Raw genomic sequence first — 22,500 nt, 5'->3', positions numbered from 1 at the left:
CTCTGTCTTTCTCTCTCTCCCTCTCCCTCTCAATTCAATTTAATTCTATTTAATTAAATTCAAATGAGCTTTTTTGGCATGACAATAATATTGTGTTGCCAAAGCTTACATATTTGGAATAACAATACAGATAAAAAAAAAGCATAATGAATAAAAAAATTAAAAAATTGGAAATAAAAGTTGCTATGCTAAAACATGATTAAGTAATAATAAAAAAATAATAGGAATGGTAGAAAAGAAAAGGAAGACTCACTTTCTCATTTTCGGTACTCTGTCTATTGCTCGCTCTCTCTCTCTCTCCTCTTTTCTTTTCTTTTTCTCCTTCACCTTCTGCTTCCTCCCGCTCCTCTACCTCTCCTCGTGGCTGCAGGCCTCTGAGACAGAGAGGAAGGCTGAGCAGGTTAATGGCCACAGAGTGTTTTTTAATCTTGTGCTGCATCATTCAGGGCACCACCGTCCGTCTCTCTCTGACCGCACCCCTCTGCACCGCACCGCTCCGCTCCGCACCCCTCCACACCGCACCGCTCCGCACCGCACCGCACCGCACCGCTCCGCTCCGCACCCCTCCGCACCGCACTGCTCCGCACCCCTCCGCACCGCTCTGCACCGCTCCGCACCGCTCCGCACCGCTCTGCACCGCTCCGCACCCCTCCGCACCCCTCCGCACCGCTCTGCACCGCTCCGCACCGCTCTGCACCGCTCTGCACCGCTCCGCACCCCTCCGCACCCCTCCGCACCGCTCTGCACCGCTCCGCACCGCTCTGCACCCCTCCGCACCCCTCCGCACCCCTCCGCACCGCTCTGCACCGCTCTGCACCGCTCCGCACCCCTCCGCACCCCTCCGCACCCCTCCGCACCGCTCTGCACCGCTCTGCACCGCTCCGCTACGCACCGCACCGCTACGCACCGCACCGCACCCCTCCGCACCGCTCCACACCGCACCCCTCCGCACCGCACTGCACCGCACCTTTAATGGGTGAGCAGCGCTATCGAGTGGCCTCTGGAACAGACACCGATTAGATGGAGAGAAAAGAAAACAAATCACAAAATGGTTGAAGACGCGCTTAGCCGGAGGTTATCTCTCCCCCGCTGTTCGAGTCCCTGCACAGAGAGGCATCGACTGGATGAGGAGGTGCATTTTCACCTGCAACAGGTTTTCTATCTGATTTCCATTGCGTGCGAGGGAGTTTGGACAGGGTGTTGTAGGGCAGGGTTAGTCAGCTTGAAGGCGTGTGTGGGATGGTGTGCAAGTTTCTGTGTGACCCAGGGTGGCAATTGCAAGTGGTATTGAGAAAATAGATTTTTAGTGTGTGTGCAGGTATGTGTGTGTGTGTTTTTTTGTGTCAATATATGTGTGTGTATTGGTGTACCTATGTGAGTGAATATTCGTGTGTGTGCGTGAATACTGACTATGTGAATATGTGCGTGTTGTACGTGTGTGTGACTGTGTGTGTGTATGTATGTGTGTGTGTGTCGGTTTGTGCGTGTGTGTATGTCTCTGTGTGTGTGTGTGTGTGTGTTTGTGTGTCTCTGTGTGCCTGTGTCTGTGTGTGTGTGTATCTGTGTGTGTCTAAGGGAATGCTCCGATGCATGTGTAGTGGTAGGTTCTAGTAAACAGCAGCAGCAGCCTTGCTCTGTGCTGCCAACCTGGAGTGCGCTTAGTGCCTGGTGCTCAGCACTCGGCGAGGGATCGGGCCTCTGGGCTAATGCGCCAACCACGGGAAGAGGAGGTGGCATGTGCCCATGTGCCCCAGTGCCCCCCCCCCCCCCCTTACTTCTCCCTCCACACCTCGCCTCCCCAGCCACAGACGTTATTCCCTCACATCTAATTAGCCACAGCTGTAATTAATAAAAGCAGCCCCTGGGCCACCGTGCGTTAATTAACATGAGTAGATGTGACACGGGCGCCCGCACAACAGCCGAGGCTGGCACTCGCAGAAGCCTACCGTGCCACGCCACGCCACGCCACGCCAAGCTGACCGAGAACGGGCACCTCACCTCACCTCTGCCAGAGCGCCAACTCAGACATGCCAACTGAGGGTTAAAGCGTTAACCTGGAATGTGTTTGCAAGTGATGCAAGCGAAAAAAAACCCTACAACATGCGGGTACACGTACACCCTGTTCAGCTGAAGAATGTGTGTGTGTGTGTGTGTGTGTGTATATGTGTGTGTACGTGTATGCTCAAGCCTGGCACCAGGGAATATGCAGTGCAACCAACGCTCGCCTGTGCCCTGATGAGGGACTCCTGTGGGCACTCCCTCCCCATTGGGTTGGCAGGGGCTCCTCTCGGTGGCGCGGCGAGTGCCAAGTCTAAATCCCTCGGCTGGAGGTCAGTGTTTCTTTAAAGAGCCTCTCTGTACCCCCCACCACACCCCCCGCCCCGCACAGCTCTGTGCTGCGGTTAATTAGATCGTCATTAGGAGTCAGAGTCCCTTTATGGTTTGGCACGTTGCTATAATGCTGTTTAATCAAACTAATTAGGCTTTATATATATATATATGTGTGTGTGTGTGTGTGTGTGCATTCACTATGGTGAGAGGAAAACTATATTTCTTTTGAAATTGTGTTGTATATGGCTGTAGTGTATTTCCTTTTCCTGCTGTTTGTTCAGCGCTTGTCAGTGACAGGGGTTGTCTCCATTGCTGGAAGACATTCTCATTATTTCTGAATGCTCAACCGACATAAATAAATAAATAAATAAATGAAAGCTGTGGTGGGGGAAAAAAGATGAAGAAGGGAAAGGTATACTTTTTGTGGCTCCATACCTGCAGGTCCTACAATGGCCTACATTGTTGCAAATGCATCTTATTTTTCCAAGTGGAAAAAACCCGACCTGAGAGAACGAGCTCCTCTACATTCCATCTGTACATTCAATCCGCTCCAGTTTCATCCTCTGAGTGAATTCCAATCATATACTATCAGTGTTTATGTCAACATGGCATCGTGCATTTCCTCAACATTTTCATTTATGTTTAATCCACACACTTACATAAATAACCGTAAGGTTTGGAGAAGATGATGGACGATTACGTATGCCGAAGACTTACTCCACTTAGGTTTTGCTTCAGGACTTAACGTACGTGATATCACAGACACACACATACACACACACGTCCACAGATGCATCAAGACCATTATCAGATCAGAGGTTACCGACTGCCTGGCAGCCTGTCTAAGCCACACACACACACACACACACACACACACACACACACACACACACACACACATATAGTTGGAGAAGATGTCCTAACGCCATGGTTGATCCTTCCATTTACAGATGGGGATTTGAAAAAACACATGGCAGGCTCCAGCAGCCCTGCGTCACATGACACCACCTCAAGTCACATGACGCCACCTCACATCATATAAAGTCACCTCTCCGGGTTACATTTGCATGGATAACAGCTGGGATTTTTTTGTCGCCTGACATAATCCGGGAACGTCAAAGACCTTGTTTAGCCTTGGTGATGGGGTGTCTAACGTTCCGCCGGGTAATAATCCTGCAGATGGACTTAATGTGCAGTCATGGTCTCAAAGCCCCGTTCTGACGTGCATGGGAACTCGACCAGCAGATACAAGCCAAGAAGGGGCGGGGGATAGTTTAGAGAAATCACAGGGGTGTGTGTGTGTGTGTGTGTGTGTGTGTGTCTGTCCGTCCCTGTCCATTTCTGTGGGCACATGTGTGTGAGAGAGTGAGTGAGTCTATTTCTGCGTGCATTCATGTATGCGCGTGTGTGTGTGTGTGTGTGTGTGTGTAAGTGTGTGTGTAAGTCTGTCCGTCCCTGTCCATTTCTGTGGGCACGTGTGTGAGAGAATGAGTGAGTGTATTTCTGCGTGCTTTTATGTATGCGCGTGTGTGTGTGTGTGTGTGTGTGTGTGTGTGTGTGTGTGTGTGTGTGTGTGTGTGTGTGTGTGTGTGTGTGTGTGTGTGTGTGTGTGTGTGTGTGTGTGTGTGTGTGTGTGTGTGTGTGTGTGTGGTGTACCCACTTACAGTGGCCGTGTCCCCAATTCCCACCATGACCAGTTAGCAGCCGAAAGCTAGGACTTAGGTGTCGCTGTTTGCCGGCATCACTGGTTAGACATTCATACATTCATGCTCTGTCTCCTAATTTGGAGGAGATGGAATCTTGAGGGGTGCTTATGGGCAGACTGCACTAGTCAAGTGCCTCCAAGTGCCCCTCCCCCCACCCCCACCCCCACAAATATTGCTGCTTAAAACCCCACTCTCCTCCAATCAAGCCTCTACTAACTCACATGAGCAGTCCACCATGTGCTGTATCTGTGGTTCCTCATATCCACTCTTCTGCATTGAGCCATATGAGCCTCCCCTCATTCCTCTCTGCTGCGATGCACTACATACAGCACATCATGTGACCAGACCCCGCCTTGCCTCCCAGCACTTCATCTCCAAAACCCCACTTGCGGTCAGCGTCACTGCTGCCTGGTGTTTTGAATGTGAGAAGGCGGTTGACGTGTGCGGTGTGACCTGTCTTCTACCCTGTAACTCTGTTCACTTCGTCCCAACAGTCACTGTCCTGAGGGAGAGGACGGTAGTTTGGCTGAGGAGGACTGGTAAGACTACCCGCACCGTGGCGTCACTACCATGCATCTGTGCTCTGTGTGTGTGTACTGTATGTGTGTGTGTGTGTGATGTGTGTGCACTTTGTGTGTGGGTGTGTTTGTGTGTGCATTTTGTGTGTGTGTGTGTGTGTGTGTGTGTGTGCAATATATGTGTGTGTACTGTAATGTTGTTGTTTTTTTTGTGGTTGTGGTTTGTTCTTTTCTGTTGTTGGCGAAATGTCCGCAGCTGTTGAGAACTTGTGGTGCTGATTTGTTGCCTCTGTTGGATGGTGTTTGCACTTTGCATGTTCTAACAACAACTTAACAACTTAACATAACACACGTTTAAAAATGCACTTGCGCCCAAGCCCAGGCTGATCAGACCTGTGATGTGTGTCTTCTCCTCATGCTCTCTGACATCAAAGCTAACTTTCTTGCTATGTAGGCCTTGTTATAAATCTACTGTGATGTGTGCAGTATCATGGCCGATTGTAAAGTACAATGCCAAACCAACATCTGTGGTGCTTCAGATTCTTAAGCATCTTGTACCCACATCCACAAGAGATTGAAGTGTCTCCACCCTCTACCTTGTTACCCTCTAACGCTTGCCTTGGACAGATGGAGGAATGCCACTTGTTGATTCTCCCTGTGTAATCCATATTTAGGCCTTGGGGCAGCCAACTCTGCTCAAACACGCAGTTATCCTCATTCTGTGTACATGCAAGATGTCATTGGGGCAAGATGTCGTTGGGGCGGGACAGGAGGGGGGGGGGGGGTGGTGTGCGGGGGGTATTAACGCCTCACCCCAAATTTGGATGCTGCGGGGGGAGTCTGGGAAAATCACGCAGGAAAAGCACGCTCTGTCTACTCCTTTTGTTCACAGAGGCATCTTGACACACTTTTCCTTCTCTGTGTGTGTTTTTTTTTTTTTTTTTTTTGTGGAGGAGCGGTAATAGAAGGAGCAGATCACAGAGAACAGAGCTCCAGTAGAGGACAACTCGGAGAACCTTGATTTACGCAGAACCGCTCCCGTACTCAGACACAACTCATGCATTATGAGCACCTCATCAGAGCGCCGAATCAGGGCTCTGCACACCTGGCTCCCCAAAGCCCTCACTAACACACACACACACACACACACACACACACACACACACATTCATGTATGATGTATGTGAGTGATGTTTTCAACCAGATCAGATCAAAGCCTTGCCCCTCTGGTGTTTGTGGGGGCACAGGGGGGAGACCATTGTCTCATGTAGAGCTTTGGTTGTTCCCCTCAAAATTAGGCTGTTTTTTAATTTATTTTGCAAGTCTTATCTCTTGAACAGTTTGTCCCAGAACTTCAACTTCAATTCATCCCATAACTTAAATTTCACTTCTATTTTACCAGCACTGACTGCTAGCTGTCTAGAAGTGCCCCTTCAGTCAAACATATGGTGCCCAGTACAGTGAGAGAGTTACTCTGATACTCCTTCAACTGTATGGCTCCACCTTACAGCTGCACCTGCAGTTCCTCCTCTAGACAGTGGACCAGAGCACAGCCCAGCTCCCGTCCTGCAGAACTAAGCCTCCGGCAACACGGCCGTGTTCCGTCCTGCAGAACGCAGCCTCCGCCAACACGGCCGTGTTCCGTCCTGCAGAACGCAGCCTCCACCAGCACGCCTGTGAACACGACAGATGTCTTCCTCTGTGGCGCGCTGCCCCGAGTGCTGTGTAAGCGAGGCCGCTCCAGTAAGCGAGGCTGCTCCATGAGGCCGCTCCAGTAAGCGAGGCGGCTCCAGTAAGACCGCTCCAGTAAGCGAGGCCGCTCCAGTAAGGGAGGCCGATCCAGTAAGCGAGGCGGCTCCACAAGGCTGCACCAGTAAGCGAGGCCGCTATCAGTTCATTAGTAATAAGGGAAAAACATTGCACAATACATTTTTTTGGGGGGAGGGGGAGGCTAGACATTTGATTAAATAACCAGTATTTTTTATTAAATAACATTTTAATAGTCTCCCTTAGAACACCAAAAGTTTACAATATAATATATATTTTATTTTATATCCTTTATATTTTTCTGAATGACTGATATTTATGACAGCACACTTTATGTAGATTAGCCTATAGCCTAGGCCAGGGATGGGCAAACTACGGCCCGCCAAGCACTTTCATCCGGCCCGCCGAGCATTTCATTTAGGCTAGTTATCAGGCTGCTCGCTATTTTTTCCCTGCGATAGACGTTGGTTAGCTTTACTGCAAACTGCTTTTCACTCTCCTTAGATAACGTTTACAATGTCAATGTCAAAACATCATGTTAAATAGAGATAACATCATGTTAAACTAAGTTAACTCTTAGTTATCTCCTTTGCAGCAGATCGATCTAACGTGAACATATGCAATCCATTTAATTGGGAACGCGTCTGCACTCACGAGAGGGAGAGAGAGCTGCAGGTTCCAGCTGGCTTGTGATTGTTGATAATTGATATCTCCTCCTTATAAGAAAGTTTTAAAAGGAAATCATGAAGGCAACAGTAGTTCCCACTACTGACCATTTAAAAACTGTGAGAGGGCCCAGCCGTAGGTACAGCACTAGCCATAGTGGAGCAGGCAGAAGATCATTGAGAAATAAACGTGAATTAAAGCGACTGTCTTAAAGCGATAGTGTACAATTTATTTGTTAAACAGCATAAAATTACCAGTATTTTTAAAACAAATTAGCAGTATTTTAAAACAAATACTTTTCATACTAAATTATAGGCTATAAAAAATGTTTTTTTTTTAGGCGTGTGTCGTGGGGGGGGGGGGGGGGGGGGGGTGGATGTGTGGCCCGCTGGCCAATTTTCAAAACCCAATGTGGCCCTTGAGCCAAAAAGTTTGCCCACCCCTGGCCTAGGCCTACTATTTTTATTATTATAACTCTACATCTTTAATTCAGCTGTCTGGTTGAAGCCTGGAAATGTTGTAAACAAAGTAGCATAGTTGGCTAGCTTAGCCTATCATAGTCTACTGATTGGACTGTTCAGTTTCCCCATGTGTGTTTAAGTTTCAAGATAATACTTGTTCTCCTTGGGACAGGCCCTTTTGGGAAACGTTGGTATTGAGATGATCAGTCAACTTCAATGCAAGAGTTTTAAACAAATATGTGCAGCAATGATAGCTAATGATGCTAAGCGGATTTAATAGTAATATAGCTAGTCGTCTTCTATGCGTCCTTGCTTTCACGATTGTGAATGTTTTATTTAAGTCGCGCGTGTTCATTGAGCAGGAGGGAGAGGGAGAGGGAGGGAGCGCGAGAGAGCGGGGCAAGGAGAGGGGGTTTACTTCTATACTGTTTGGTAAAGTTGCACACATAGTCTACAATGAAAGCAAGGAGAGGTATGACATTATTATTTATTTATTTGTTTTTGGACAACGTAGGCTACCGATAAGTAAAGCGGGAGATGTGGGTTGCTTTTGCGGCCGCGTAAGCTGCAAAGCAGTGCGTGAAACACTAGAAAGGGTGTGTCGCGATTCTACCTTTTCACACCGCGACACAGTATCGTGGATATGAATGTCGCGGTTTCGGGTTCAAATCGGAGCGCTCTAAGGAGGAAACTAGACGGAGCCACCAGGCACAAATCATTCCATTTCGTGTCAAAACAAACAAATGTAATGCTTAAACATTATGATAAATATCAGTGATCAACGCCCCCCATTTGTGCCTGATCGCCCCCCTCTCAGCTATCTCATTCACAACGCCCCCCGATGGTGTTCAAACGCCCCCAGGGGGGCGGTACCGCCCCCGTTGAGAAACGCTACTCTAGGTTGTGTGCTTGTGCAGGTTGGTTGATGTGTGTGTGTGTGTGTGTGTGTGTGTGTGTGTGTGTGTGAGAGAGAGCAGAGGCTCTTGACGAAATGGATGATTGGTTCCTGGAGGCCGTGTGTATGTTTACCTGCATGTGTGTGTGTGTGTGTGTGTGTGTGTGTGTGTGTGTGAGTTGGTCCCTTCTCTGAGTACGATGGATCCTATTTCCTGTGTCTCAGCCTAACGCAACAGACTCCCTCGATTCTGGATCTTGGACAACTGCACTCTTCTCCAACAAAGCTCCCACTATTTCCTTTGGGTGTTGGGGACTGAAGGCCTTCCGATGCCAGGGAAGATTTAAGTCTCAGCGGAAACCCCACAAAACATCTTGTTCAGCATTTGGGTCCAAATAACTACACGTTAGATTTACCGTTCGCCCATTAATCTCCCAGGCAGCCATTGATCCGTTCAGAGGATGCTGTTGCCTGCAAAGTGTAAATTCTGTATTGATTCAGGTATAAATAGCCACATGTTTAGGTTTTCTCAGAATTAATCGAAAGAGCAAAACAGTCGTATTTCATACTGTAGGGAAGAGTCATTCATTTTGTGTGTGTGTGGGGGGGCCTTTCAAAGTAACCTGGAACCTCCTTTGACTGGTGCTTTGGGTGCATTCTTAAAGTGACGATCTCAAGTGTGTTTTTCCCATTTGGTGGTGTTGATGTGGCCTTGATGAAGGTTAAGCTAAGATCTGTCTGGATGACCAGAGTAGAGTGTGTTAAAGAGGAGAGCCCAAATTAGTGTTACGCAAAAAATGTTGGGGAAAGCAGGCTTGTGTAACTAAATAATCCCTCCCTGTTTTTCTGTATCCATCCTTTCTCTATTTTTTACTTCCCTCTCTCTCTCTCTCTCTCTCTCTCTCTTTTTTTATCTTACTCTTACTCTCCTTCACACACTCTGTCACAGGCTAAGATGAAGTTGTATCATCTTTGGCAAAGGCAGTCAGAAACAGCAGCTCTGTAATTACAGACAAATCATAGATGAATAACTTGATCAATAGTGCGGAGTGTCGTGATTGTTTAATTAACCAAAGAACACAGATCAATACCATATCTTAATTAAATGAAAATTAACGTCACATACTTTGGGTCGTTGGAAGTGTTTGGTTCTGACCCCACAACTTGTGCTGCGTTTATCTATACATCTCTTTCTTATGATACACACATTCGCTGGAGCAAAAAGCAATCCTTTTGAGCTTTATACAGTTGTGTGTGTGTGTGTGTGTGTGTGTGTGTGTGTGTGTTGGTCTTCCTCGTTGTAATCACGTCTCTCTCTCTCTCCCTTTTCTCTGCAGTCACAGCTCACACTCGTCTGAGGAGGCCGGATTTAATGACCCCAGCTTACTGGAGAATCTCCAAAGCAATCATGTAAGTACCGCCACCAACCCCCCCCCCCCCCCCCCCCCCCCCCCCTCTCTCCCTCACCACCCTTCCTTAAGCGCCCAGCTGTTAGCGCCCACGTACTGTGTGGCCAGCACCACTTAGCTGCAGCTTTGGCTTAGATACTGGACCCTACCCAGCCACTCACCCAGTGGGCCTACTCGTTTGGGTCAATTACTTTTTACTCGGCGCTGGGATGTGCTGGTCTCTACACACTGCTGTTTACACTGCCCTTGTGTGCATTCAGAAAGAGCCTGCTATGGGTCAGGTGGGTAACTCGGGGGCTCTAAGTGACGGTGGCTGGTTGATATGGAGACAAAGGCACAGACTTGTAACTTGCGTCCGCGTGTTTTGTTTGAATAGGATTCACCTGACCATTCTAACGATGTTTCATTCTGTGCCATATGACATCAGATGCCTGTTTGTGCAAGGTGGGGTGAGGGAGGCGGTTGCTATCTTGGGTAATATGACTTTGGCCCTACTACAGTATGGATTCTGTTTAGAATGTCCCCTTCATTTGGGGAGTGGCAGAACGCTTGTTTATGACTAAGTGGGAGTGGAAGCAACATTTGCCTCAGATGCCTCTTCAGCAGCCGCTTCAGTAACTTGAGGAGGAGTCCTGCTGCTCGGACGACGGGGGTTGTGCCGCGGGCACGAAATATGCAAGTCATTTTAATTACAGCCTGGGCAGCCTCGGCACATGCTCTGGGCTGGCCTTTAATTAGAAAGACATTTTTACACGGGTTTTACTAAATGTATGCTTTCCTCGCTTCATCTTCCTGCATGTGACGACGACTGGAAGTTGACAATCGTTGTGATCATTGTTGGTGTGTTGTGCGCAGTGCGAGAAGCTGCTTTAGATTTCATGAAGTCAGGAGCCAATCCTAAGGATGAGCCTTCCTATGTAGTGTTCCAGACAAACACAAGTTGAGTTTTTCCGACGTCCTACCAGATAAAGCCACTTAAAGTCGGAGTTCCTTCTTGTAAACATGGGGAAAATACATCCATCTCAACATTTTTTTTATGTCTGAAATATCAGACTTACTAGTAGTCTAGAACACAGTATCTGTCCTCCCTCTTCAGACTCCAGAGAGAGAGAGGAGAACCTGATCATTTTTGTTGTGTTGGTAATGCACATTGTTTGAGAAGTTGGAGGTGGTTTTCCATCTCCAGACTCCAGAGTAGCTGGGTTTCCTTTTCAACGTGGCCATTTTACCAGGTATTTTTTGTGACTTCTACCCTGACAGCCTTTCACTTTGATCCCACAGCTACTCGCAACTTCATCAGAGCAGCGTCCATTTTAACTTGGCGCATAACACAGACGAACCAAACACGCAGACTTTTTCTTTAGCCGAATTTTCACAAATGCCCTCCAAATATGTAAATGTCGTTGGAAACCCAACGACTGTGAGTGAGATTCTCACAGAACTGCAGGTGGCCATTTCCAAGCATAAAAACCTCGGCTCTTGTTTTTAAAGCCACATTTGTGCACTAAAAGAAAATATACTGTTCTTCTGTTGAGAATGGCTAGAAGGTCAGAAATGTATTTTTCAAAGATACATAGGGATCATATTTACCAGCCTATTGAGTTCAGCTATTATACTACAGCTCAAGTAGCTACTGAAGTTAGTCCTATAGTTGTAGTTTTGTCATTTTGAACAAGCGCAGAGCTGTTCACAAGCTATTATTACCAACCCCAAGGCTTTCAGCTCTTGGCCAACTTTGACTTAATCAATTTTATACTGGGCCATTACCCGCAGTTTTACATGGCTGGAGGTGTGTGTGTTTGTGTGTGTGTTTGGCTAGGGGTGTTTGGAGACGAAAATAACCACTCTCCCAGGGGGGTTTCTCATTTGAGTCACTAGGGAAACTCGTTGTTTATTTGTTTTTCTGTTGGTTTGTTTGTTTGTTTGTTCACTTGCTGACCAGATCCCATTAGTCCCTCTCCTTCTCCCTCTCTCTCCTTCTCCCTCTCTTTCTCTCTCTCTCTCCTTCTCTCCTCTCTCTCTGTCCCAGATGAGGAAGCTTATGAATCTAGCAGCAATATACCACATTTCTCTCACACCACCACCTACAGTACAGTACACTACCCATGGCTAGTGTCCACCTATCATGGTTACACATGTTACGGAACCGGCCTCGGGGCTCTCTACTGGCTGTCGCGTCTCGTCAGCTCACATCTGTAGTGTGTGCCGGACAGAGCTCTGCTGTTGATTGACACCCCTGTGCCCCGCCCTCACTCCACAGTCACGTCCGCTTATGGTGATCAATCCCAGGAGGTGCCTCGCTGGCTACATGGCTTTGAGCAGCCGTCATTCAAAAGCTTTGATTTGTTTTTTCTTTTGAGTGCTTTTTGCACAGGCCCTGTTTGTTCCTGTAGGCTAATGGGTCTCATCACAGAGATGTTGGATAGGGTCGAGCCTGATGAATTAGAAATGATTTCAGAGAGGGAGAGAGAGACAGAGAACTCTTTGTTGTACGGTCTGCTGTTTTCTCCAATGATTGTGAGTGAGTTGGTCTGTGATAGCATAGATATTTGAAGAGAGATTGTTCAGTACCGTAATTTCCCAACTATTAGCCGCAGTTTATACATTGATTTTGCAACAATTCTTCAGCTATGAGGTTAATACACGGGGGCAATTAATATGGTATTAATATGGTTTTGTTTTTTTAACTTGCATAAAACACTGTCCTGCGGTTTATACACAATGCGGCTAATACACAGGAAATTACTGTAGAAGTTTTGTGGTCATTTGTGCTGTGTGATTAGTTCCTTGACAGGACAAATGGCTGGATATTTCAGCATTGCAACACATGTTCATGTTAGTTAATATGATCTATTTTTTTTTTTTGAGGTATAAAACCTCAGACATGTATATCCTATTAACAGAGCATCCCGCATCATGAATTAGTTAATCTAAAAATCAGTAGTTTTAGGGGTGGCGGTAGAACTATTAATTAGTAACAGTAGTCATTAGAAGCAGTAGCTGTAGTGGTAATAGTTTCATCATAGTGTAGTACTAGCTCTAGCCATGCTACACCTAGCGCATTAGCAGTAGTGGCGGTGGTATGTAGCTGTTGTAGCAGCCGTGGCACTGCTTTCCATGACCATGTTGTGACCTCAGGCCTCTCGGACTCTCTCCCTCTCTGTGTCTGTGTCTGTGTCTGCAGCCAACGGCTCCTGTTATCCTGGAGTTCATGACCATGATGGCCATCTGTCACACCGCCGTCCCCGAGCGCACCGACGACAAGATTGTCTACCAGGCAGCCTCGCCCGGTCAGTAGCGCCACCAGCACCAGCACCAGCTGGACCTCTCTCTCCCTCTGCACCTCACACACTCACGCTGCTCTAACCAGGCCCAACAGGCTCTACACACACACACACACACACACACACATACACACACACACACACACACACACAGACTCAGACCACACATACGGTACACACACACACACACACACACACACACACACACACACACCACACATACTGTATACACATTAACACCCACATATACAGTAGACATACAAATGCACACACACACACACACACACGCTTGGATAAATAAAGGTTTAAAGGAGGCCTGGTCTGTTTTTTCATTTTGGTTTGTATTTAATCTTCTGCCCTACACTTACAAATCTATTCTCTGGGTACAAATACCACATACAAAATATTTGTAACTGTAGGACAGCTTTTTGTGTGTAGAGGATTGATATGCAATGGTATATTATTATGTAGGATGATTTGTAGCTGTAAAACCAATCTGTACCCGTGGAATAGATTTGTAAGCGTAGTGCATATTTGTAATATTGACAATTACTGACAAGTACGTTCAGTTCACTACATCTGTATCTGTCTGATGCATTTTCCTTCTTTTTTTCTGAAATGTTTTCCTCATTTACATTTTTGTTCAGTGTATGTACATGCACATGCATGCTTTACCCTGCAGCTCATAAAGGGAGGGTTCCCCTATCAGAGTTTGAGCTCACTAAGAGCTGAACCCATGACCTTGGCCTGCCCAGAGCCCTGCTCTACCAATCGGACTGCACACTAAGGCTGTTAAGCTGACTAAAACCCCCAGACAGTGATTTAGACCGAGCCATTGTAAACACTTAAGACAGCGCTACTCCAAAAGCTCCCTCTGCCGAATGCACCAGTCCGGGCTGTGTGAGCCTGGCAACCTGAAATGTGTGGAAACGTGATTCTGACACGGAGTTGTCGTAAACACTCTCAGCTCCACGATGACTTTTTGTCAAATCACCCTCCATCTGTCGGTGCCGTGTTAGTGCAAAAAAAATATCTGGATATTAACACGCAATCCTGGCGTCTGGAAATGAGATTGGGCCAAGACTCGCGAACTCAGGCGAACCCCACTCTGGTGAACAGCCCAGTCCAGGCCCTCTGTGCCTGAAGGCCACTGGGCCGTGCATCCATGTCCACCGAGGCTTGGACCTGTCTGTTGACATTTGTAGCTAATCAGCGCTGGAGCCCAATTATCAGGCTAATTGAGTGGAGAGATGTTTCGAAACACAAACACTCGACCGTGTCCCTGTGGACCCCCCCCCCCCCCCCCCCCCCCCCCATGCGGGGACTTCACCCGCCGCCTCCATCTGGAAATATGGTCTCGCCCCGTAAACAAGACGACACTTCACAAGTTTACTGTGGAGATTATTCAGTGTGGAATAGCGGCGCATTCGGTTTGACAGCACTAGCTGATTTTTTTTTCTTCTTTGTTTTTTTTTTAGTGCTTTATTTTATTTTCTAGTCAGAAAGAATAAGGGCTTTCGCTCCCCCGATTCCACCGCACCACACCACACGGCTCCTCTATATAAATATATATATATATATATATATATATATATATATATATATATATATATATATATATATATATATATATATATAGACACACACACACTCACATAAGTCTGTCATGTTGTGGACAGGGCTTATCTCAATCTTTCCAGAAACATGGTCTTGGTCCATAAACAAACACACAGCAGGCAGCCTGTACCAGTATTCCTCGGGAAGGCAATCACACAGACAAAGCCAGACACACAGAGACAGCTGCTGTGTGTGTGTGTGTGTGTGTGTGTGTGTGTGTGTGTGTGTGTGTGTGTGTGTGTGTGTGTGTGTGTGTGTGTGTGTGTGTGTGTGTGTGTGTGTGTGTGTGTGTGTGTGTGTGTGTGTGTGTGTGTGTGTGTGTGTGTGTGTGTGTGTGTGTGTGTGTGTGTGTGTGTGTACGTGTGCGTTTCATTGAAGCTGTCCAGATTTCACAGTGCTGTGTCCGTGACCACAAGAATACGAGTCTCGTTTGGCTGGCTGACGCGACACCACTGTTGGTATTTATTAGAACGGACTGGCAACAGTGATGTAATTCTCGCCCCGCGCGGAGAGGGCTCATTTTGTCGCGCTGCCGGTTTCATTTCCTGCCATGCCCGCTTGCAGACGCCGCTCCAGACGTCTCACTCGCTATCTCTGGGTGGCATCGATATTGCACTGAGTGACAAGGAGCAGACGGGACGATTGTACCACACTTGTTGTGTTGTAAACCATCGCTGAACAAATGCTTCCCCTTATTGTAGTAGCTTGCCGAAGCAGAAATGGTGACACTGTATTCGATTAATCTCAGCCACCCAACCCACCCCCCCCCCCCCACACACACACACACACACACACACACGCATCTCATATTCATATGCACGTAGTGGTTTATTATATTTCATGTATGCAATGCAATGCAATTCTCCATACCGCTGTGGTGAACTGTGTGCATTGCAGTGTCTTAAAAAAAACAATATTTAAGATTAGATTATAGTGATGCATGCTCCTTCCAAATTCATATAAAAGCTCTTTTGATATTTGGGGATTGGGGGAGTGCTTACCAACCAACTATTTCTATTATAATGCTCCATAAACCTCCAAGCACTTTTTTACAAATGTATTTTCTGCAGTTACTGATTATGAGTAGAGAGAGAGAGAAAGGGAGAGAGACTGAGAGACTAGAGCCGCAACCCCCTAGAGAGAGAGAGAGAGACTAGAGAGAGAGAGACTAGAGAGAGAGAGAGAGACTAGAGCCGCACCCCCCGAGGCAGAGATGGGAGTGAGAGAGATGGGCTGAGGGAGTTGGAGACTCTGCTGTGGTGGTGGTGTGTGTATGAGAAGTTGGTTATGTTCATGGTGCTGTGTGTGTGTGTGTGTGTGTGTGTGTGTGTGTGTGTGTGTGTGTGTGTGTGTGTGTGTGTGTGTGTGTGTGTGTGTGTGTGTGTGTGTGTGTGTGGACGGGGTGGATGTGAGGAAGCGGGAGATTAGAGCTCTCTCTTGTCCCTCTCTTTAATTACTAGGCGCGCTCTGACGCGCTCACACCACGGCCCCAGCGCAGCTCCAGGCGTCGGCTCAACCCTCTCCACCCAGCCCAGCGCCTCCCCACGCCAGCCCACAGCAGCGCTAACACCACGCGCTAGCTCCCACTGAATAGAGAGAGAGAGAGAGAGAGAGAGAGAGAGAGAGAGAGAGAGAGAGAGAGAGAGAGAGAGAGAGAGAGAGAGAGAGAGAGAGAGAAACATGCTGTAATATTAGCTGCCCATGTGCTCACTTCTCTATTGGCCCTTTGTGTCATTTTTGGTTTTGGAGATCATGTAACAGGCCAAAAATGTTGTGTGTTATGTGTGCGCTAAAAATAGGATTTAATCATTTTGCTTCCTGTAAAATTCCAACTCCAAGGGAGGGAGAGGTTGACCTCAATGTTTCTAACACGTTTTTTGTGTTCTCGTGTTCCGCAGATGAGGGGGCTTTGGTACGAGCTGCCCGAAACCTGGGCTTTGTGTTCTCCGGGAGAACCCCCAACAGTGTCATTATTGAATCGGTAAGTAACACACACACACACACACACACACTGTCACTGTGAAGACTGCACCCACTCTATACACATACCTCAGTCTATGGTCTCTGGTCATGTGATCCCCTGCTAGTTTCTAGAGAGCCCTTTCACAACAATAGGCCTGCAAGATCCCATAAAAACAAACCTTTACCCTGGCATGGAATAATCTGGCCTCAAGACCAGCTATATTTGTCTGATTGTAATTTTAGTGTTAAAAACCCCCAATATTAAACAGCAGAAATATGAAGTTCAGAGAGGGCCTAGATGAACGTGTTTTTAGGATTCCTCTCTGAGGTGGTATTATCACCAGTCTGCTTTAAGCCAGCTTGCTCTCTGATAGATGTGATGTTCGTGTCATTCCACACAGAGGTCTTCTGAGGCCGTGGTGTGCAGAGTGATAATGAGCGAGTGTGTCAGGGGGATTAGTGTGTGTGTGTGTGTGTGTGTGTGTGTGTGTGTGTGTGTGTGTGTGAGAGAGAGAGAGACAGAGAGAGCGATGTCCCTCATCATTCATTCTATTCATTTCCCCATTCGAACATTTTGTGTGTGTGTGTGTGTGTGTGTGTGTGTGTGTGTGTGTGTGTAATGACCTCAGTGACCAGAGGCTATTCTGATGTCATAGCAACCGTGTCCATGGTGATGCAGGGTGCTCATCAGAGCGGTGTCAGCTGAGAAAGAATGAGAGAGAATGTGTGTGTGTGTGTGTGTCCCATGTTGCCTCCCTGGTGGAAACAGTGCAACGTTCAGAATAAAGTAGATTTAATTAGGAGAGGAATGAAGAGACCGAGGCCCCCGTGCCCCTCTACGCCTCAGACAGAAAACCATTTTGTTCCTCTAATTGGCTGCCCGGGCCATGTGACCAAGGCGTGGTGTGAGACAGAGGAAGTAGGGAAGAGGTAGCAAGACACAGGCCACCTCAGACTCCAGTTACATGAATGCAGATTAGGAGAGTTTTAATTGCACGGGAGGGAGGGGGGAGGGAGTAGCGAGCTAGCTCCCTGTTTTGTTTGAACATCAACAGAAGTGACGTATCCCCGCTATCGCCGATACAACCTTTAATAGATGTTTGTTGTAATAAATTACAACATTGTTGTAATAAATGTTTTCTACATATGTAGCTAGCTTCCTCCTGATTTAGCCTTGTGTAAACTCATCATGTGGCGCTCTATGCTCTCACCTCGATTAGACCCTCTGAAGTGTCCCTCTTCGCAAATTAGTCCCAGAGTGCCCCTTGCGCTGGGTGAGCTAATTAAATCAAACTCTCCTGTGGTCAGTCCTCCTCTCACTGTTTTTGGGTGTGAGTACCGGATGGGGCTTATCACTGGACCTTTTGATTAATTGCTCTGAGAGATGCAGAGCCTTCAGAGTGTCTGGATGAGGCTGAACTTTGACCTTTAACCCTTGACATCTCATCATCTTTTCCAGTTGGGGGAAGAGGAGAAGTACGAGCTACTGAATGTGTTGGAGTTTACCAGGTAATCACGTTTCTTTGCATGTTGGGCCAAGTTCCCTTTTCATTTTGTTGTAAAGCCAGTTGTTGTCTTTGCTGTTTGTGTTCAGAAAAAGCAAACCTAGATGTCAGAAGCAGAAGCAGTTTGTCTGCGTTCTCTACATTTGTTCTACAGAAAAGCCTCAAACACTTGAAATTAAATAAGTAAACACAGTCAAGATTGTACTGGACAACCTACACATGCAGTAATGATTACAGTACCAAAGACTGTCTCTCTCATTTTCACACACACACACACACACACACACAAAGAGAGAACACATTTGTGTAGTACAGCCACAGTACACTGCCATGGCCTGCTGTGTCAATAGGTAATGCACGTTGACACCAACAGAGTTTTAATCTTTACAATGACTATATGTGTAGTGTTTTGTAAAGCATTTGTTGGTACATTAAGTGTATTATTATTAATAATTATTATTATTATTAAGCATATAGAGCTCTGGAAAAAATGAAGAGGCCACTGCACATTTTTCTGATGTCATCCTACGGTTGCTAAGTGACATTCGAGTGAGATGACGGTCATATTCAAATTTGCAGTGGTCTCTTAATTTTGAAGATGACCGTCAACTCATTCGAACGTCACTCAGCAACTATAGGATGACATCAGAAAAATGTGCAGGGGTCTGTTAATGTTTTTCCAGAGCTGTGGCATCAAATTGTAGCATTTGATTGAGCCCGATGCAGACTGAGCCATATTGTGAAGCCGCAGTGTTATGAGGCAGGTGTGGGACTAGTGCAGGGTGAGTGAGTCAGTGAGAGACGGATGCAGGAGGTGCTTTGGGAAGTGGTGCCGTGCCACTGCAGACTGAACCTGTAATCTGCTCCTTGCCTTCTATGGGTAGAACATAGTGATCATTTCTCTGGATGTGTGCTGCTCTTTTTGATTGCAGTCTTTGTGCCTCAGAGGTGATGATGGACTTGATCGTGGTGATGTCTCTAGTGGTATACTTGGAGTGCTAATTTTTCACTGTGTGTGTCTGTGTGTGTCTGTGTCTGTGTGTGTGTGTGTGTGTGTGTGTGTGTGTGTGTGTGTGTGTGTGTGTGTGTGTGTGTCTTCTCCCCCCTCAGCACGAGAAAAAGAATGTCTGTCATCATGCGCACTCCAGCCGGTCGGATCCGCCTCTACTGCAAAGGAGCCGTGAGTGTCTCTCTCCATGGCAACCTGTGATGGGCTACAGCGGCTGTTAGAGTCTGGAGTGCTCTCTCTCTCTCCCTCTCTTTCTTTCTTTCTTTCTTTCTTTCTTTCTTTTTCCTTTCTCTTTCTCTCTGTCTTTCTCACACGCACACACTCTTCCATCTCACTCATTCCCTGTTCCCTTTCTTCTTCATGTGCTATCTTTGTTTCACAGCCTCTGCTCTCAGCTTGCCTCTTATTCATCCCCCTCTCTCTCTCTCTCTCTTGCTCTCTCTCTCTCTTTATTTCTATTCATGCTTTTCTCTCACTCTGTCTGTTTATTTATGTTCTTCCTCTCACACCTCTCTTCCTCTCTTCCCCCCATCTGTAGTCATTTTTCTATCTCTCTCTTTCGGTTTCGGTTTCTCTCCACGCCTAGGTCTCCAGTGCCCTCTTTGAACCCCGTACTCTTGTTTTTTTTCTACCTCTGTTGCTGTCTCCCTCTATCACCCCACCCCCACCCCTCTGGTGCTCTGCGCTCATGTGATGAAGCCTTTCTCTCTCTCTCTCTCTCTCTCTCTCGTTCTCTTTCTCTTTCCTTTACTCTCTCCCTCAACACTCTCTCCCTCCCTCCCCTCTCTCTCCCTCTCTCTCACACACCCTCCTTCTCGTTCGCTCTCTTAACACTCTCTCTCTTTCCCTCACTCACTCCCTCTCTCTCAACACTCCCTTTCCCTCTCTCTCCTTTCCTTCACTCTCTCTCTCTCAACACTCTGCCTCCCGTCTCTCTCTCTCTCTCTCTCTCTCTCTCTCTCTCTCTCTCTCTCTCTCTCATTGCTCCTCCTCTCTACCCCACCTCCCATGGCGGTCACAGATGAGCCCCTCTCTCCGCTCCTCTTGCGTCTCCTCTCTATTTTCTCTCCTCCTCTCCTTCAGTACCACTTTATTGCTTTTCTTGGTTCTGCCTGATTGGGCACTGCAGTGGTTTCACATGTTTAATGCAAATAGAGACCTTAGGCCCAAACAAAGAAAAGAGATGATATAGGCAAGCTGTTATGTGGCCCCGCTATCATAATCCCACAGATAAAACAACTATACATTATGTAATTATAGTTTTTCATAAACACAATAAGAACATGTTAGTAACTGAACTGAACTCTTATTCTGTCAGCTTAGATTTGAAAGGTTTAAGAAGCGTATTTGAGAAGACCATCTTGACATCTTGAGATTAAGCATCTTTGTGAAACTGATGGCTTTCTGCCCAGTATATTTTTGACAGCATGTCAAAAATACTAAAGTGCGTGCGTGCGTGCGTGCGTGTGTGTGTGTGTGTGTGTGTTCTTCCAGGACACGGTCATCTACGATCGCCTGGCCGACAGCTCCAGGTACAAGGATATCACACTGAAACACTTGGAACAGTTCGCCACCGAGGGTGAGCCAGCAGTCTGTCAACATGTGTCAACACTTATACAGGTCCACACCCTAAGCAAACAGGCCAAATATAGTGACTGAGACAAGCTTTTGTCACTGACGGTAGAAAACATCTGCATGTATAGGTGGTGGAGGAGAGAGATTGGATGGTGCTGGATGAAAACCTGTTGTAGCTGTGGTTTTAAGTCATTTTCTCAAACACCAAAGGTGTCATATTTCTTAGTAGTAGTAGAGTTACTGGAGGTGGGGTGCCATTATTGTGTTGCTCATAAAGGCGCCTAGTCACGTATCGTCTGGGAGCAGATTGCATTCCTTCGCCCAATACTGGTGCACTCGTTTCCTCGATTCTTATGAATCTGCTGCCCTCTGCTGGTAGGTTGGGGGTCCTGCATCACATTCAACTCCAAGATTCTAGAGTCTAGGTTCTAGAGTGCCTTCTTTTGGTTTGTCAGCAGTGTAAACTCTGCTTTCAACATTCAATTTTCTTTGACCAGTTGGACGCTGGTGTGCGGGGTTGTTGATAATAACGGGGTCTAAATAATCAAATGTCGAAGGCCGAATGCGCCGCAGTTATGTCGGCGCCGGTGTCCACTGTGATCTCACTGACCCTCTGTGGAGAGATCTGAGAGCAGTCTGGTATGCAGTCTAGAGGTGTAACATTAATTAATCCAGTCTTGCAAAGATCCTTCTTGTTATACCAGTAGACAGAAGCCATGCCACTAAGAGCAAACAACACATAAAAGAGAGATCTTCTAGACTGCTTAGCTCACCTGTGGATGACAATCTGCCCTCCCCTCCCCTCCCCTCCTGTCCACCCATAGGCCTGCGGACGCTGTGCTTTGCCGTGGCTGACATCAGCGAGTCGTCGTACCAGCATTGGCAGGAGGTGTACCAGCGTGCCTCCACCTCTCTGCAGAACCGGGCCCTGAAGCTGGAGGAGACCTACGAGCTCATCGAGAAGGTGAGCTACATTTGACTGTCTATGCAATACTGATTACGGTATCAAAGATGCTCTCTCTCACTCACTCGCTCGCTCGCTCGCACGCACGCACGCACGCACGCACGCACGCACGCACGCACGCACGCACGCACGCGCGCGCGCGCGCACGCACACACACACACACACACACGCACACACGTACATACACATACACATACACACAGAGCAGATACATTTGTGCAGTGCACATATTATAGTGGTCTTTGTAGACTATGCCAATAGTCACAGTATACTGAACAATGGCAATATGAAGTGCTCTCTCCAACAAAGCATTTCTGGGCCGCAGGCTTAGAAATGGATAGAGAGAAGAATGTGTGTGCTGTGTGTATGTTGACTGTTAAAGATGTCTTGTTGCACTTGACAAGGAATGCCCTTAATTTCTTTGTACCTGTTACAATACAATGACAAATAAAGATATTCTATTCTATTAAATGAGGGGAGATCTGTTCCTATAATAACGTTAATGTTGCAGTGCTGGTGGGGTGCTACAGTGGATGGGACGGCAGAAAAGTAGAGTAGAAATGGGACATGCTGTTTATCAAACGTTTTGGGATTTGTGGGGTTTGTGGTCCTTTACTTCTTTTGTGACCATGAAATCCAGGGTGCATAGATATGAAAGATTTGCCTACTATCCAAAATGTATTTGAAAGTAAACACAACAATTTAAAGTAACAAAATAATGCAAAAGGGTTGAGCATGACTGAAATGGAGTCTTAGAGGGCTTTTTAGTGAGTTGAACTCGCAGCGCTATACTGTAGCCATTAGTTCAAACAGACTCCAATGAGAAAAGAC

The 22,500-nt window shown here is 47.0% G+C and overlaps 1 protein-coding gene across 3 annotated transcripts in view; it reads left to right on the top strand.

The window, feature by feature from the left end:
- Positions 1-22,500, top strand: part of atp8a1 (ATPase phospholipid transporting 8A1) — a 149,749-nt gene that overhangs the window by 64,187 nt on the left and 63,062 nt on the right. For 2 of the 3 annotated variants that reach the window (XM_076292131.1, XM_076292134.1), the window contains exons 15-22: positions 4,532-4,576; positions 9,682-9,754; positions 12,938-13,043; positions 16,553-16,635; positions 18,076-18,125; positions 19,232-19,301; positions 20,625-20,709; positions 21,530-21,669. In XM_076292131.1, coding sequence (XP_076148246.1) covers positions 4,532-4,576; positions 9,682-9,754; positions 12,938-13,043; positions 16,553-16,635; positions 18,076-18,125; positions 19,232-19,301; positions 20,625-20,709; positions 21,530-21,669 — 652 coding nt within the window. The remainder of the gene's footprint in view (positions 1-4,531; positions 4,577-9,681; positions 9,755-12,937; positions 13,044-16,552; positions 16,636-18,075; positions 18,126-19,231; positions 19,302-20,624; positions 20,710-21,529; positions 21,670-22,500) is intronic. The other variant, XM_076292132.1, reaches the window with a different exon arrangement.

This window comes from Alosa pseudoharengus, unplaced genomic scaffold (genome assembly GCF_046254945.1).
Source record: "Alosa pseudoharengus isolate Yale_2024_CS ecotype anadromous, Long Island Sound unplaced genomic scaffold, YU_APseudo_1.1 YU_APseudo_1.1_scf_19, whole genome shotgun sequence".
NCBI lineage: Eukaryota > Metazoa > Chordata > Actinopteri > Clupeiformes > Clupeidae > Alosa > Alosa pseudoharengus.
Note: the sequence above shows the minus strand (reverse complement) of the source record. Positions and strands in the feature narration are given on the sequence as shown.